Raw genomic sequence first — 17,537 nt, forward strand, 5'->3', positions numbered from 1 at the left:
CTACAGCATATCTGTGCTGGATTCTGTGTGCAGGGAAAGAGGTGAATAAAGATCACACAGCTTAAACGTGACACTAATTGGTTACCTTATTGGCAGCTTCTGCACAGAGGCTGAGGACAGACCATGCTAGGAATGGACAGCTTATCCTGGAGAGCTGTCTCCAGAGCAGCACAGAGCTCTGAGCTGGCAGGTGGTAGTGCTGCTGTGGTCTCTGTTATCCTGGCCCTGCTCTGCAGAGATCTGTGATTTTTGCCAGCAGTATACATCTTAATATTAGAATTTTTTTTTAATTAATAAATTGCACTCACTCCTTGAGAGCCTTGGAGGAATTTATTTCAGTAACTTGAGGGAGGGAGCACTGCATGTATCTGCCCATTTCTAGATAAAACTGGATGTCAGCAGCTTTTGCCTTTAACTTAGGAACGTTTAAACTGTTTTCATGGGATGGAAGGACATCTGACAAGTGGCCTGCCTGTCTGCAGGCTTCCCTGGGCTGCTTAGTTGTGTACAGATTCTGCACCAACTGATGCAAGAGAACATGTGAGAATTCTCCCAGGAAAGTGACATTATCAGAGGTTATTCAAGAGATTCACTAGTTTGAGAATGTCACGAACTTCATTGGCATTTTTTGTAGGTATTTAGCCTCGCCTGTGAGTGATTCTTGTAGTCCTTGTAAGTTCTGGAGAAATTAGCTTTGAAGGTCACAAAGCCCAGCAGAGCAGCATCCAAGTGTGAGAAAAAAATGGGAGTGTGTGAGAGTTCCTGGGAATGGATTCTCAGTTCACTCTTCATGTCGCACTCCCCCGCTGAGTGTCTCTGTTTTACTGAAGGTTTTGCTAAGGAGAGCATAGCTAGGGCACCTGGTGGCTCCCTGTACCATCCAGGCAGAGGAGAGAAATCCCTGTGTCAGCCCCAAGAAATTCCAGTGCTGGATCAGGACAGCTCAATACAAGGAGATAAAGAGATAACCATGACACAGAGTAGGAGTTAGAGGCTTTTTCAGCACAGACTGAGAGCCCCCAGCTGGTGCTCTGAAGGGTACATGGGGCAGCTGGGCACAGCTCAGTGTGAGGGGCCAGTGCTGTGGAATATTCCTCTGGGGTGCTGAGGAATCAGAGATGTTTCTCTGGTGATCAGAGATGTTCTGCCAGGCACTGCTGAGAAATGCCAAGTGCCAGAGCTGCCTGCACTCGGTGATGCACATGTGGTGTGTCAGCTCCTGGGCAGTCTGGCTGCAGGGGCCAGCTCAGCATGTGGCTTTGCCATCAGTGGGTGACCTGCTGCAGCTCTCTGTGCAGCACACAGACAGCTGGATATCTTTTAGTGAGGTTATACAAGGATTTTTATTAACATCACGTCTTGATTTTTGTTTAAAGCCACCATTGCAGACAAGAGTGCCTCATTTCCTTGCACAGCCTTTCCACTGCCATCCTCAGCTGCACATGTCCCCCAGACATGTCCTTTGTGCCCCAGAAACCATCTTGTTGTGTATCACACACACACTTGGCCTGTTACAGACCCTTCTCTGATAATTTCTGCTGTTGAGTACTGGCCCTGCTAAAAACTTCATCTTGTTTCCACTTAAAAATATTTCTCTGACATTCATAAAAACAAGGCTGGGGACAAACAGCTGGGGACAAACAGTATTTGCCTATTGTATCTTCATTCTGATTGGGTTCTGAAACCAACATAAATCCAGCACTTGTGTTACTCTGGAAGACCTGGCCAGCAAAGTAAAGGGAAGATTTAAAGCCAGTGTGGGGTTTGGTTTGTTCTGTACTGTAGGAGAGATGAAATTAGTGGAGGGCTCATTAGAAGAGTGTCCAGCTAGGCTGCCCCTCCTACCCCAAGCACTTTGCCTCCTCAAGCATCCCTGTCAAGCCCCTCAGCAGAGAACCAGCATGTGGTCCATTGTGGTGTGTTTGGGTTTAATTTCTGAGCTGCAAAGACACATGTGTGTTTGAACAGCTGGGGAGGACATTTTTCTCTTTTAAACAAAATCCTTTTCCTTTACTCACATTCAATGTGTAGCCTCTTTCCTTTGTTTTGGTGTTTTTTTTCTCTCTGGAAGGGCTGTGATGATTTATCTTTCCACTCATGTGTTCTTCTAGTTTCAAAGACTCCTCAGAGCTGGAAGGTGCTCCAGTGGAGAAGATCTCAAGCTTCAAACTATTTGAAGCTCCTGTCAGGGGCAGAAAGTGGTGCTAGTAGATGTTAATTCACCTCCATAGGAATAAAAGTGAACTCAGCAGGAGCCCCCTGGAAAGTCAGTGCTCCTTCAGCAATGTAACTCCTGCAGGGGTTGAGAGCCCATCAAAACAACGCTGCTGTGTAGCTGTGTCCATGTGCTCCACATGGGGTTTCCTGACTTGCTTCCCAGCCTGCTGATCCGTGTATCTTTGTGTTGCTGAGATCCATCTTGATCCTTGATGTTCCCTTTGGTGACTCATTGCCTTTTTGTGCTGCCAGGGTTGCTGTGGAAGTGGTGACCACAATGACTTCAGCTGATGTGATGTGGCAGGATGGCACCGTGGAGACAAACATCCGCTCCAACGAGCTGATCCCCGTCCATCACCTGGACAACAATGAGTTCTGCCCTGGAGATTTTGTGGTGGACAAAAGAGGTATTGGGTGTCAGAGCAATGCTCTTAATTGCAAAGTATTGTTCAGTTTGGATCCCCTAATTTCCTCTGTAGCTGTTGGTGCTCACTAGAGGTGGGCACCTGACAGAGACAGCAGTGACTCAGCTGACTTGGTGGGAATGGCAGCAGAGAATCATTATTTACATACCAAAGTTGAACTATGACAACAGGAGAGATGTGGAAAGAATAAATACCAAGGATACAAACTAAGATTTCCAGTATTTCTGCAAAGCAGGAGTTGCCCACCTTGAAAGGCCCAGCAGCTCTGAGCTCTGTCCCAGAGTGAGGGGAGAAACAAACAGCTCACCTCAGGCTATTTTCTCTGTACAGCTGATCTAGCATGACCCTCACGTTTTTTTCATGGAGAGTTTTGGGATCCAGAGGCCTCTTTTTCAATCCCTTTTCTTCACCAAACCAATTGGTGATGCTAGTGAGGGCCACAGGACAAGTTCAAGGAGACTTACAGCTTTTGGATATGAAATATTGATGAAGCCATCTGGCTCTCAGCTCCTTCTCTAGCAAGGGTAGGCCCTCAGCAGTGGGGACCAGAAGACACTCAGGTTGGGAAGCAGGAAAGTGGCTTAGCATAAATAGAGGCTATTTTATGTGGCCATTTGTGATGAGTAATGTCTGACTGGTCTTCTGGGTAACACGTAGTCTGTGGAAACTAAAGTTACCCGTCAGTTCCAGCTCTACCATTCTAGTTTGGCAACAATTCTCACTGTGTAGGAAGAAGTGTTTTTCCTCATGCCATTCACAAGTGGAAGGCTTTAGCCATGAGAGCCCAGGAGCTGACAGCCTCAGTCACTGAGCAAAGTCTCTGCTCCTTTGCCTGATTTGTCTGTTTTCTTCCCTACCATTGTGACCAAAAGCCCAGAGCTCCCAGGACCCTGGGTTGTATGGAGTGGTGCAGTCTGGGGACCACATCGGCCGTACCTGTGTGGTGAAGTGGTTCAAGCTGAAACCCAGTGGAGATGATGTGGAGGTAAGTGCAGGAGCCAGGGCCTGCCACAATCAGCTAAGAGAAAGCAGCCACAAAATAACACAAGCCTAACAGATAAACACAGATAAGCCTGGAAATCAGCTCTGCATTGATTGTGTGTCCTTGAGGAAGGGAACAATGCTTATGGGCCTGGGAGACTTAGCTAGAGGTGATATCACTTCATATTTGTAGATGCCTGTGAGGTGGCAAAGATCAGGCAGATAATTTACATCCCATGGCATCATCAGGTTCTGGTATGGATAAAGATTTTTGCTAAAGTTGTCACAGACAATTGATTTCTTGAGTTCACTATAAGAATTTTTCCTCCCCATGTCTTTGCATGGTTCCTAGAAATAGGATCAATGTATTGCATGTTGTTGTTTGCCTCTGCCAGGTAGTATTGCCCATAGTTAACCTTTTTCTTGGGATTTGTAGGAATGCTGTATTTTCCAGTCTTGATACACTGTAGTCTATCACGATGCAGAAGGGGGCATCTTGGAGATGAGAGGGGGCCTCGACACTCCTTTGTCTTGGCCTGCCAGAGCACATTGTCATAACTGAGCAGGGCTCTTCACATGCAGAAGCAGAACATGTCTGGCCAAGGGTTGTGCTTCACTTATTTCTCATAATTCATGAGATCCTAGCTCTCTTTCTCCAGGAGAAATCAAAGGAAAGATGTTTCCCATTAAATTACAGGGTTTTTTTGTCATATACTTCCTGTTGCATTGGATAATTTCAAAAGTAAGTTCTTGCCCTTTGGGCCCCAGTGAACTGCTTTGAGAAATCTGGGTGTTCAGAAGGGAATAAAACACTGTGGCTGCACATCTCCTCGTCATGGTGATGTGAACCCTGAGGTACAAGTGAGGCTGAGCAGATGAGACAGAATATCTGCTTCCTTTCATTGTTGTGCCTTGATCCACTGGATGAGGCGACAAGAGGGACAGCAGCAGCCCCTTGCAGGCTGAAAAGGGATCAAACAAAACACCAAGTGCTTTGGAGGGCTGAAGGTGTGTTCTGGGGGTCAGTGCAGCCTGGTGGGGCTGACGTGTGGCTGTGTCTGGCTGCAGCTGATCGGGGAGGAGGAGGACGTGAGCGTCTACGACATCGCCGACCACCCCGACTTCCGCTTCCGCACCACCGACATCGTCATCCGCATCGGCAACTCCGACGGAGCCGCGGCCAAGGAGGACGAGGTGGGTCCTGGCCACTGCGGCCACGGTGTCTCCAGGTGTTGGTGGAGGCACTTGGAAAGGTTGATAGGAAGATGTTAGACCCTGCATTGGCATCCTAAATAAACTCCCTAGCTTCCTGATTTTGTATTGGTGTCCCCTGCTGTCATGAGTAACACATCAGAGCTCTGTCTGGTGGAGATGCAACCTTGAAATGCTTTGACCTTGATGACAGTCTGCAGCAGAGCAAGAGTGAAGCTGAGACAAGGACTGAACATATGCCTGAGGGCTTTACATAGAACTCTTGCTTAGGATTTCAGACTAACTTGTAATAAAAGGATATTCTGTGGGCTCCTGAGCAACCATGAGGTGGATTTGTCATGTTCCACTTGGCAACAGAAGACTGGGGTTCACCTCTGGTGACTGAGCTATGTTCATGTAAATTTTGTTGAGCTGATTGATTTCCTTGGGGGAGGAAGGAACAATTTATATTGTAGACAAAACACCTCTGGAGAGACCTCCAGCTTTTGAGCCTGCTGCCCTAAAAAAGTGTTAAAAGGTGTAGTGTGGCTCTTACAGCACAAAACACATCCCAGCCTGCTCAGCTGACCTAAATAACCTGCTGCAGGGCGAGGTGCTCCTTGCCTGCACACCCTGCAAGACTGTGGCTTGTTTATTCATGCCTGTGCTCTCTGAGGAGCCCCTGGTGCTGGGTGTTGGGGGAGCTGAGGGCACCCCACTAGAGGGCACCCCCATTCCATGGAGGACCTGTCCCTTGCTGGCACTGAAAGGCTGCTGGTCCTGTCAAAGATCAGGATCTCCTGCCAGACCAGCACTCCTGCTCCTTGTGGAGAAGAGTTCTCCCCCCTCCATGGCAGAGTTGTGTGGTTTCTGTATGTAGGATGCAGGTGTTGCTCTAGGTGGTTCTCCAGCTGGGGAATGTGTTTCTCAAATCCTTCCTGCTCTGCACTGAAGTGCCTGGGGAAGAAAAGGGACTGACAAACCACTCTTGTCTCCACAGCCCTCGGTCGGACAGGTGGCTCGCGTGGATGTCAGCAGCAAGGTGGAAGTGGTGTGGGCTGACAATTCCAAGACTATCATTCTGCCTCAGGTGAGGTCCTGTTCCAGCTCCCAATATCACCATAATTCTTAGCTGAGTGACAAGATGTGGATTTAAGTCCTGTGTGTAGAGAGATTCACTGGGTAAGGGACTCTTGCTCTGTTGATTGGTGCAGTCCTATATGCAAGGGTGACTTCCCAATTCTGTTATCACAGGAAAATCCTTTTGTCAGGAGGCAACTAGTTGGTCATAACTGCTCTCTAATCTGGTGATTAGGAAAGCCTGGACAGGCTCTTTTTGCCTTCACAAGTGCCTCCCAGCTCTGCCCACAGCCCTGCTCCTGGCCTCAGGCACCTGGAGCTTGGCAGAGCTCAGGGATCATTGGTTCTGACTGGAGCCCAGGTTAGTGCATTGCCCAACCAGGGCACTGCCAAAAGACTATTGCATGTTCTGTCTCTCTTGTGAAATGCCACCATAGTGGGGTTTTCACTAAAGAAACTCCTCCAGAAGCTGGGCCAGAGCCACAAATTGTCACCTTAGCTAACCTAGAGATCAGACTCAAATCTTAGTCCAGGCAGGGAGGGAAAGGGTTGAATGCAAGCTGAAAAATACAGATACAGCCACGCTGCTAATCCACTGCACTCTGCTGATTTGTCTGGGATTCTTTTAAGGCTTTTGTTGTAATGTCTTGTACTCATACTTGCTACTCCCCATACAGTTTCATCCCATGTCTTCTCTCCTTGTTGCCTGGAATGAAGGCAGACAGCCTAAAGATACAAGACAACCTACATCTGTAGAGTCCATTCTGTCACTGACAGAGCAGCCACTGCCTCCACTGCAGAGATGCCTTAGCAAGTACAATGTACTTGAGCAAGATCTCTTTTTAAACCAAGCAGCTCTGCATTAATTACAGTAGAATAGTCAATGCCTGCACTGTGGCAGTGGACTGGGGCGTACAAAGCAGACTGCTGTCTCCCTTCCCCGTTGTCACATGTGCTTGGATCACAGGCACAATCAGAGGTCTGATGCCTGCTCCACAAAGGGCTGTTCTCACACTGCAGTGCTGGGGCTCTGCAGCAGCTCCTGCTGTGTCACGCCAGTCCCTTCGATTCTGCTCCTCTGCGTAATTATGGGAGTTAGGGAAATGTCAGGAGCATGAATTATCAGTTGGTAAAACCATGATTTATCAATGCCTGACCATGTGCCCAGAGATGAGCTGTCTGGGTGCTTTTTCACAGCTCTAAAAATAAAGATGGCATAACAGGCTAATTAACTTTCCAACTCAGATTTGGATTAGCTTTGAGGGCAGTGAGTTTTGATGGCTTTTCGTGCCTGCAGTCACTTGTGTTGAACCCAGCTAACCTCTGCTGGCTGCCTGTCTCTGGGTGGCACAGGACTGGCTCAACAGTGCTGGTTCAGTTAAAGGCTTTGACAAGATGACTGAGGGTCCCTGTGCTTTAGCCTCTGGGGTTGTATCCTGCAAGATTAAGAGGATTCTTGGGCTGTCACTCAAATATCAGAAGATGTGGATAAAATGCTCCCATCTTGTCACTGCAAACACAACCCTGAAAAGGTGTTCTTGCTCCCCTGATTCAGTGTTGGTGCTTAAAGCTGGAGGAGCTCTGTAAACCTCTGCAGAGAGACCTCCTGAGACGTAGCATGTGCAAAAGCAAGTGGTAGGAGGTGAGGCTGGATGAAGTGGGGATGTGTTCAGCTTCCAGTAGTGAGAGGGAAGAGAGCATTTTATATAAGAGCTTATTCAGCAACTTGGGTGAGGCTCCATTGTCCCAGCTGAATTTTAAGCAGTAGCCACATATAACAGCTAAAGCAGTCTAGCAAGGCTCTCTTGGCAAATATTGTGTGCCACAGGAGAGGAGAGCTGCTACAGGAATGTGTTCCTGGTTCCAGCATTGTCTCTGTGGAAGGACAGAGTGTGGAGGCAGCCAAACCAGGGCTCTGTGCCAACACAGTTGCTGGTGCAGAAGCAGGACCAGAAATACCAACTCCTCACATGATACCAAATACCTTCTGAGCTCTGTGCTCTGAAACCCTGGGGCATCCAGGGAGCTGTGGGGCACCTGCCTGCTCTCCAGGGCTGGATCCCAGACAGTGGGAGGACTGCAGCCCATCTAGAACTTGCCCTAGTTTTACCCCCAGTGCCACAGTTGGAAAAGTGGAGGATGGGACTGTGTGGTTTCATAATCTGTGCCAGTATAGATGGAATGGGTTTAAACAGCCCAAACAAATCCAAATGGAAACTCCTTTTACTTACTATTAAAAACAACTAAAACTGTGCTTCAGCCTAAGTGTCATGTAACTCTGTTCTCCTTTAGCACTTGTACAATATTGAATCAGAAATTGAGGAGTCAGACTATGATTCTGTTGATGGCAGCACCAGTGGGGCATCCTCAGAGTGGGAGGATGAAAGTGACAGCTGGGAGACAGATAATGGCCTCATGGAAGATGACCACCCAAAAATTGAGGACTTTGAGCCTGAGGAACCAGCAGCAGAGGAGGTGAAAAAAGTAGAAGAACAAGTCCAAGGAGCTGTGGCTATGGCAGTTGCAGATCTTGCTACAGAAAAAGCTGGCAAGGATGGAGCCCCAAAGAGCTTCCGGGAACTAAAGGAGGCCATCAAGATCTTGGAAAGCCTGAAAAATATGACTGTGGAGCAGCTGCTGACTGGCTCTCCCACCTCCCCAACTGTGGAACTGGAAAAACCCACTCGAGAAAAGAAGTTCTTGGACGATATTAAAAAGCTGCAGGAAAATCTAAAGAAGACCTTGGATAATGTGGCTATTGCTGAGGAGGAAAAGATGGAAGCCATGGTAGAGACAGAGAAGAAGGAAGAAAAAGCAGAGGCACAGACACCAGTGAGGTCAGAGTGGCCCAGTGAGACACCAGTGCTCTGCCAGCAGAGTGGAGGGAAGCCTGGAGTCACCTTCACCAGTGCCAAGGGAGAAGTGTTCTCTGTGTTGGAATATGCTCCAGGTGAGTGTGGGATACCTGGTCCTTCATTGCTCTCCTGCAGTGTTTCTTTATCCAAAACCTTTGCCTCAAACCTTTTGGATTCTGTATCCTCTCATCTTCTTAGTCCTTTTCATAGCTCATTAACTAGAGAAGAGAAATTAAGCCAACTTCTGTAGCACAGTGTGTTCTGGGACCTAAACATGGCTTTTAGATAGCAACTCTAGGCACTCTTGCACCTTCCCAAACCTCAGAAGTGTGCTTCCCTCTTTCCCAGGGTGGTGACTAACATTGGAGGGCTGCAGACATCAGTTGCTTTCCATTGCAGACATTTCCTTGCAAGTTGCAGGGTTTGTTCAGGCTTTTTTTTCAAGGCTGAATTGGTTGAGAAGCAAAACAAAACCAGCTGGTGTTCTTGTGCTGGGTCTCCTTGGTGAGTGGCTGTCTTTATTCACTGGCGCCAGTGTTAGTGGCCAGGAATAAAAAAGCATCTGGCTGTGGGGAACATTGGTGACAGTGGAGCCCAAGGTGCTCCAGCCTGGGCGGGAAAGGTGGCCAGACTGTTGTGAAGCTGCAGGTGTGGGCAAGGGGAAGTGGGGAGCTGTGTTGGTTTTGGCAGGGCCATTGTTCTGTGGGACAAGTTTCCTCGCTGGGCCACAGAGGACAGCGTTGTGTGGGACAGTGAGAACAGGAGATGCAGGTTGTGGTTGCTGCACTGTGTGGGAAATCATCTCTCCTGCCTCCTGGCTCAGCACCAAAGCAAGTTAACTCCTCTCTTCCACTTGATGCATATTACACATGGGTAGATTTGCCTTCATGAGGAACCTGTGGCAGTTTCTAAAGGCAGGCTGTAATTGTTGTCTTCTTTGTCCCACAGATTCCCATGCCTTCAAGAAAATGGAGTTCCAGCCCCCAGAAGCCAAGAAGTTCTTCAGCACCGTGCGGAAGGAGATGGCTCTGCTGGCCACCTCCCTGCCCGATGGCATCATGGTGAAAACCTTCGAGGATCGAATGGCAAGTGCCTGCTCTCAGATGCCTCTGTGCTGGTGCTGGGCTCAGCATCCAGATCCCTGTCTTTGCAATTCCCTGCTTAGCCCTAATCCTTTGCATTAGAGCCACAGGAATGTGTGCATCATGTGAAACAGGGCTGTAATTACCCAAAATGGCTGCTTTTGCTGCTTTTGCATTCACTGAGTCAAGGTGGCAAAAAAAGAGCTGCTGATTGCAGGGAGCCTGTTCTGGGTGCTGAGTGGGAAGACAGCCAGCAAGGGGCTGTGTCAGCAGGGAGTAAATTTGGGATTTTTGGCCTTCCTCGAAGCCCTGCTTCAGTTGCAAATGTTCACTTTGCTCTCAGGGTGCAACTTCTGGCAGGGGAAGGTGCCATGAGATGTGTTGCTTGACCTGACACTTGAAAGGGCCAAGTCAATCACATCCCCACTCTCCCTCTGTGTAAATACAGCTCTGCCAGGGTAAGAGGGTGTTTCCCAGTCCTGACCTCCTGCCTCTCTCCACAGGATCTCTTCTCAGCACTTATCAAAGGGCCCACACGCACACCCTATGAAGATGGCCTCTTCCTCTTCGATATCCAGCTCCCCAACATCTACCCCGCTGTCCCGCCTCTCTTCCGCTACCTCTCCCAGTGCAGTGGGAGGCTGAATCCCAACCTCTACGACAATGGCAAAGTGTGTGTCAGCCTCCTGGGGACCTGGATAGGCAAGGTAATGCTGTCCTCCACCTGGCTCTGGGGAGCAGGGCTTGTGCTGGGCTGCTTTTGGAACAAGTCACTTCCTACCAGACCTGGGTGATTCTCTCTGGGTGGTGTTTGAGCTGGAGTGGCTTGGGCTTTGGGCATCTGGAGCAGATAGCTGGTGTAGTTTGGCTTTTTCTGGGGCTGTATTTGGCTCAACTGTCTCTCCTCAATGAGAAGTCTGTGGTCAGTCCAGCCATAGCAGAGATGCCAACACCAGCAGGGGGTGTGCCTGTGGGTTAGGGCTCTGTCTTCCATACTGTGGACAAATCATGTGGTACAAAGTCCAGATGGAGACTTGGAATAAGCAGAGCCAGGGAAATAGGTTTTGAGCAGGACAGGGCAGCTGGGAAGGGTTTGGAACTGATGGCTGGTGTGTAAGTTTACACAGTTCCAGACGGAACTGGCCTGAGGGGGTGTGGTGCTGGTAAAAAAATAACGGAGAGATGTGTTGTTGAGATGGGACACCAGCACATCATGTGCTCGTGGAGTCAGTTCCTTGTTCCTGCCGTGAGCCACAGGATGTCAGCAACAGGAATGCAGAGCAGCTGGGGCCTCACTTCATCTGACAGTAGTCACAGAGCAAACTGATGGTGCTCCAGCCCTTTAGCATATTTGTGTTTGCATTTCAGGGGACAGAAAGGTGGACCAGTAAATCCAGTCTCCTTCAAGTACTCATCTCCATCCAAGGTAAATGCTCCTGCCAAGCCTGTGGGACAGGAAAAGGCAGAGGGAGGAAGGGATGTTGATTTATGGGGGGCACACAATTGGGATCTGCCACCCCATTTGGGTTAGTGCTGCCTTTTGGTCTCACCTTGCTGGACAAAGCAGTGTCCTTATCTCTCTGCTTGAGCAGTGGAAACAGGTGCCAGCTCTTCCCATGCCCAGAGTTCTGGCTGCATCCCAGGGCTCTGACACAATGCTTTCCCTTTTCTCACTGCAGCAGCCAAGCACAGAGTTGTCTGCTTGTTACTGTGAGCTGACAGAGGTGAACCACCGTGTCCTCAGCCTGTTACCAAAGTTAGTTGAAGTTGCCAAACTGGGCCTCGTTTGCAGGACTTTTTTTTATCCCCACTGAGTCACCCGCCCATTCTACTTGGGACATGTTTTGCACATGATGCTGGTGTTTATGCTCCTACCAAAGCAGAGAATAATCAGGGGTGTGCCTAGACGAGCCCCAGGGCTTCCTGCCATGGGGCTTTGCTCTGCCCCATCCAGTTTGGGAGCAGACACACTAAATCACATAAATTCCTCCTGGGTGACTTTCTGTGCAGGGAGCTCAGGCATGTGATGAGAAACCTTTGACACAGAGCAAGGGTTCCTGCTGGCTGGAGGCAGCTCCTGCTCCTCTGAACTCCCACAGTCCACCTGTATCCTCCTGTGGGGGAAGGACACCACAATAAAAGCTTTTTCTCGTTTCCAAAGCCAAGGATCCAAATTTAGAAAATTAAATACTAAATGTTTTACTGGAGCAACTTGGTGTTAGGGGAAAATCTCCTCTCGTGCTGCCCAGGGTTTGAGGGACACATGATCTCCCCAGCTCTAATGCAACTTGTGGCAGGCTGCCAGCAGCCTGGCAGTGCTGGGGCTATTGCTACATACCTGTAATTTCATTAGACCAGAAGTAAGCAGGAGAAATCTTGGTAAAGGTGACTTGTCACAGTCTTCTGTGTCTCAGAACTGTAATGGCTGGTGGGACTCTGCTGGATAGAGCAGAACCTGGCCAGCTCAAATCCTGTTGATGCAGTCTGGCCTTTGTTCTGATTTAGAGGAGGAGGAAAATAAAAGCTTTTGTTGTGTTTGTGGGGTTTTCTGCAGGAGGGAAGTGAAAGGAGCTGTGAAACCTCTCCCTTCCTGCCCTTTTGAACTCCTCTGCTGTTGTGTGCCCTCTGCATTGTGCTGGCAGAGGGCTGTTCTTGCCAGCCAAGGAACGTGGATGCCACTCCCTACCACATCACACCAGACCTTTGCATCCTTCAGCTTCTGGGGGTTCAGCCTGGCCTGTGCCCGACCCTCTTGGCAGGAGCAGACTGGCAGGGGAGGGCGATGATGTTCCTGCTTTAACCCCTCGCTGCCCGCTCTCCCGCAGGTCTCATCCTGGTGAACGAGCCCTACTACAACGAGGCTGGCTTCGACAGCGACCGGGGGCTGCAGGAGGGCTACGAGAACAGCCGCTGCTACAACGAGATGACGCTGATCCGCGTGGTGCAGTCCATGATGCAGCTGCTGCGCCGGCCCGTCGAGGTCTTCGAGCACGAGATCCGGGAGCATTTCCGCTGCCACGGCTGGCGCCTGGTGTCCCGCATCGAGTCCTGGCTGGAGACCAACGAGCTGGTGGAGCGCAGCCACGAACAGGCCAACGGGGCGGATTCTGCCGCCCTCCTGTGCGCAGAGAGCCCCGGGGACACGGCGGGGGCGCTGGCCGAGGGCAGCTCGGAGCAGGGCGGGGGTGCTGAACTGTCCGACTCGGCGCTGGACGCGAAGGAGGAGCCGGACGAGACGCCCGACGCCGGCGACCTCCAACAGTACTCAGACTCGGAGAGCACGGGCCAAGCCAGGGGGGACCTGGCCAGAGACCGAACGGACGAGGGGAAGGCTGCCCAGGACTCTGCCTCGCAGCCCAGCGTGAAACCAAAGAAAAGGAGAAAGAGCTACAGGAGTTTCCTGCCGGAGAAGAGCGGTTACCCTGATATCGGGTTTCCCCTCTTCCCTTTGTCCAAGGGGTTCATTAAAAGCATCCGCGGTGTCTTGCAGCAGTACCGGGCTGCCTTAGCAGGGGCCAACATCCCAGAGTGGACAGAGGACAAATAAACCATCAGGTTAGGGACAGGCAGGTGCAGGGGAGAAGGGAAAGCAGCAGAAAGTAAATTGGCAAATGCTGTTATCAATCAACTGGCTTCTCCTTCCAGCTTTTCTTCCTCAGCTTGATTTGTTCCAAAGAAGGTGGTAGGCCTGACTGCTCCTCTGAGGAAAGGTTGTTTAAGCATGAATAACTCTTTTCCCCCAACCCCTCTTCCTTCCCCCTGTCCCATGTACGTGCTCTTCTTGCAAGTTTGACCCTGCAATGGTAAGATTTGAGACCTGCACAGAAGCAGTCTTGCAGCCACGTTCCCTCTGCACTTTCATCTTGGGGCACCTTTCCACGCAAGGACTCTTCCCACCCAGCGCTACACCCAGCAGTTTGTTCTGGTGGGGTTCCAGCCAGGAGAAGGGATTGCTGTAGTTTCTGGAAATGAAGGGCAATGCCCTCCCAGTCTTTTCTTTTTCTCAGCGTTCCCATGGGTTCTATGAAGTCTACCCCAGCTTATCTGTACTTAGACATTGGATTGTGTTTGCATTGGAGTTGTCTACACCATACGGAGTTGCTCTAGTCTTAGTTGTTCACCCATAGCTACAAGGTTCTTCCAGTCAGGATTGGTAGGCAGGGCCAGAGCTCTGCACTGGCACTTGTGCTGCCCTGGGAGTGCTGCAAACTTTCCATGCAGTTCTGCAACTTCCAGGTCAGTCTCCTGGAGGCAAGTCTAGCCATCCCCACTTCTTTTTCTCCAGAGTGAGGCAAACTTCCCTTTCCCCACCATGCATGCCTGTCTTCTAGAAATACATGGGATTCAGGGTTCTGCCCTTGTTACTTGCTTAGGTATCTTTTGTTCCAGCCATCGTGGCTGTCACACAGCACTACACCCAGCCTGGATCCCGGCCTCACCCGGGCAGGCAGCAGCGGGTGACCCTGGGGGCTGTTGTAGGTCTGGATGAGCCTGGTGTGGCTGCTGCTCCCTCCTCCAGCTGCACACGAGTGCTCAGGAGCCGTGGGAGCCAGGGTCACCCCAGGGGAGCCATGTCATGGCCAGGCCCTGTTGTGGCAGCACCAGTTTGTGCTGGTTCCTGTGCTGTTACAGCAGCTGTTTTGGGCTGTTATCAGCTTCTTCCCTTGCCAGCTGCTTCCCATGGTGGCCTGGTTGTGGCCAGCAGCACTATGGGCACAGCACCTCCCATCCCTGCTCCCAGCCACGGTGCTGCTGGACACTCAGGGAAACACCTGCTGGGGGCAGCCTGTGTTTCACAGCCCACGCTGGTGACCATGAGCACTTTGAGACAGTGTTTTGCCAGTCCCCTGGTCAAGTCCCCTTCCTGAGGCCTCTGGTCCAGCCTGCACACACCCTCACTTGGAGCTGGGCAGTCACACTCCAGCCCTGCTGCCTTTGCCCAGTGCTCAGGCACTGGAGAGGCACCCACGTGGCACCATGGGGAGCATGGTCTGGCAGGGAGAGTCCTTCCAGCTGCACAGCGGTGCCAGGCTGCCCAGGGAGGAGTCAGGCTGAGCAGGTGGCTCTGCCAGAGGTAAGGATGGAGCCAAAGCTCTCCTTTGTTTTTGCTCTTGCTCACTGTGGCTGCAGTTATAAATGGAGAACAGCAGGAGAATCCAAATGTGTTGTTGCTCCAGAAACACCAAGGGCTGCACCCAACAGCCCAAATCCACCCCCCTTGCCCCCAGCCTCAGCTCCCTGTGCTTTCCTGCTGCCCCCATGATGCTCCTGAGCCAGGGGCTGGCTGCACAAAGCCCTTCTCATGTCCCCATCTACCACTGGGGTTTTGGAAGACAAATCCTTCTCCTGGTGCTCCAGAGGATGCAGGGTTTGGCTGTGATGAAGACCTGGGCTGCAGAGCTCTCCAGCCACTGCTCTGTGGGTGCATCATCTGCAGCAGCTCCAGCCCTGCTCCAGGAGCCCTCCCTGGCAGGTGAGGAAGTTGGGCAGGTGCCGATTTGGGGAGCAGAAAGGTGCTGGGAGCCGTGGGCAGGGCAGGCTGGAGCTGTAACCACGGCCAGATCAGGAGTGAATGGATCCCTTTGAGCAGAGCACTGAGTGTCTCGGAGGGCTGGGGACAAGAGGGGAGGCCACTGCTCCAGGGCAGGGGAAGAACAGGCAGAGGCTGATTCCAGGCACAAGCACAGTTTGTGATGCAGACACTTGACACCCTCTGTCCCCAGAGCCAGGCTGTGGCTGCCCCATGACCCACAGCACCAGGGATAGAGGGAGGGAGGGAGAAACCCACTGGGGATGGAGGAGCTGTTGACTTCCCCTTTTCCCCTCCTTTACTTTGCAGCTCTCATCTCACAGGGCAGGCACCACGTCCTCCCCTTTGCCCAAAAAGTCTCTGATCCTACACAAGAGCTTTTGCACAGGCTGGGCTCCCTCTGAGGAGGTGGATGTTGGCCTTCTGGAAGGGGACACTGCTTCCCCCAGCACCGCTCGCTCTCTGCAGCTGTCCCAAACCCAAGCGTGCACAGAGGTTTACAAATTTTCTAAAGCTTTTGATAATGTGAAGCTCCTGGGTGATGAGGTTGGTGGTGAGCACACTGCAGCTATGTAATTTTTTGTGTATGTATGTAATATTTAAGGGTAACAAAATTTAAAAGGCTAAAACCTTAAAAAAAAATTAAAAACACACAAAAAAAGCCAAAGCATGATGCATATTGTTAGCCTTAAAACTGGCTACACGACTGTGTGATGTACAAATGAGAGCAGCCTGTAACTGTTTTAAGTGCTGGGGAGGGGGAAGAAGCATTACAAAATCAGTTTGTAGCCTTGATTCTGTACAGTATTTAATGAATAAAAAAAACAAACCTGACTATTGAGGCCATGCTTAGAGGTGTGTCGTTCACGTGCAGATGTGGATGCTTGGTTGCTTATGATATATGTATAAAGTGCTGTGTGACCATTAAAACTTTTTTTACCTGCAGATTTTTTTTTGTTTGGCTAACCAAGGTGTAATAAAGGAGGGAAGATGACTTGCCATTAAATTTTGCCTCTGTGAGTAGACCTGTGAGTTGTCTCTTTCTTTCCCCCATCACCTCCTGTCACTCTCCTGGCACTTGCCCCTCTCCAGCTCATCCCTGTGCCAGCCTCATCCCGCTGGCAGAAGCCAAGGCTGGTGAGTCCAGAGGGATCCAGGCAGGTCTGGCAGGGAGGGGCTGCTCTGTGGCTCTCCATAAACTCTTCCCCAAGACCCTGATGTACAGAGGGCATCTCTCAGGCTGGGGTTTTTCGTTTTCTGTGCTCCTTGCTGGTGCCTGGTGCTTGCTCAGTGCGTGCCCCAGCACGGCTCTGGTGGCCCCACTGCTCATGGCCAGACTCAGGCAAAAGAAAACCTTTTGTAGGCCCCTGGGAGCTCTGCCCTGCCCCTCACCTCAGCACACAGGTGAGGGTGTGATGGACGGGGCTGGACACAGCACTGCTGGGTGCTGCCGGAATCCGGAGCAGTGATGTGGAGTTCGGGAGTCCTGACTTCGGTTTTGTCCCCCTGGGGGCCCTCCCTGCAGGATTCACTCGAGTTGCCAGTGCCCGACCCGGGCAGTGTCCCGGGGTGCTGGGTTGTTCTCAGCACCCTCTGCTCCCTCCCTCGGTGCGGGAGCGAGGGGCTGTGCGGGAGGAGGGCCGGGGGCTCTCCACCAGGAGCAGGTTTTGGAAGCAGATGGGTGATGGCAGAGCTGCGAAGTGAAACCCGGGAAAGGGAGGGCGAGGGCGATCCTGGCCAACCTGCAGCTGAGAGGCGCACGGGATCCCGGGAGGAGCCTGCGGGGAGCCTTTCAGGGGCTGTGAGCCTGAACGGCTCCGCTCCGCTGCTCCGTGCGCGGTGACAGAGACAGCGAGAGCTCTGAGCGCACCCCCTGCCATGGGCTCTGCCTCCAGCAGCGCAGCAGGGTTAGAGAGTTATTGCTCAGCCTGTTTCCACACCTGGCCCGATGCCACGGGGGAAATAACTTTATTTTGGGAGGTGGTTCCCAGCTGCCGCCTGCCCTGCTGGCTCAGGAACAGGGCTCCTCTCCATGAGCAAGTGAGGCCATGGGGGGAAGACAATCGTGCTCTTCTTTCCCGGATCTGCCATCCTAATTGCATAGTTTGCAGTTGAATAAATGCAAACAGCCACCACTGTTTACTCTTCTGCTTTGTACTTGAGCGCTGAAAATGAG

The 17,537-nt window shown here is 51.3% G+C and overlaps 1 protein-coding gene across 1 annotated transcript in view; it reads left to right on the forward strand.

The window, feature by feature from the left end:
• The window catches only part of UBE2O (ubiquitin conjugating enzyme E2 O), a 62,358-nt gene extending 45,974 nt beyond the window's left edge, over window positions 1–16,384 (forward strand). The window contains exons 10-18 of the mRNA XM_071452650.1: window positions 2,470–2,624; window positions 3,515–3,627; window positions 4,692–4,817; window positions 5,815–5,904; window positions 8,187–8,844; window positions 9,698–9,834; window positions 10,335–10,538; window positions 11,200–11,257; window positions 12,657–16,384. Coding sequence (XP_071308751.1) covers window positions 2,470–2,624; window positions 3,515–3,627; window positions 4,692–4,817; window positions 5,815–5,904; window positions 8,187–8,844; window positions 9,698–9,834; window positions 10,335–10,538; window positions 11,200–11,257; window positions 12,657–13,378 — 2,263 coding nt within the window. The 3' untranslated portion in view covers window positions 13,379–16,384. The remainder of the gene's footprint in view (window positions 1–2,469; window positions 2,625–3,514; window positions 3,628–4,691; window positions 4,818–5,814; window positions 5,905–8,186; window positions 8,845–9,697; window positions 9,835–10,334; window positions 10,539–11,199; window positions 11,258–12,656) is intronic.
• Window positions 16,385–17,537: the final 1,153 nt, after the last annotated feature.

The sequence above is a fragment of the Agelaius tricolor genome, unplaced genomic scaffold, assembly GCF_023055355.1.
Source record: "Agelaius tricolor isolate 1412-34295 unplaced genomic scaffold, bAgeTri1.0.p SCAF_35, whole genome shotgun sequence".
In the NCBI taxonomy this organism is placed as follows: Eukaryota; Metazoa; Chordata; class Aves; order Passeriformes; family Icteridae; genus Agelaius; species Agelaius tricolor.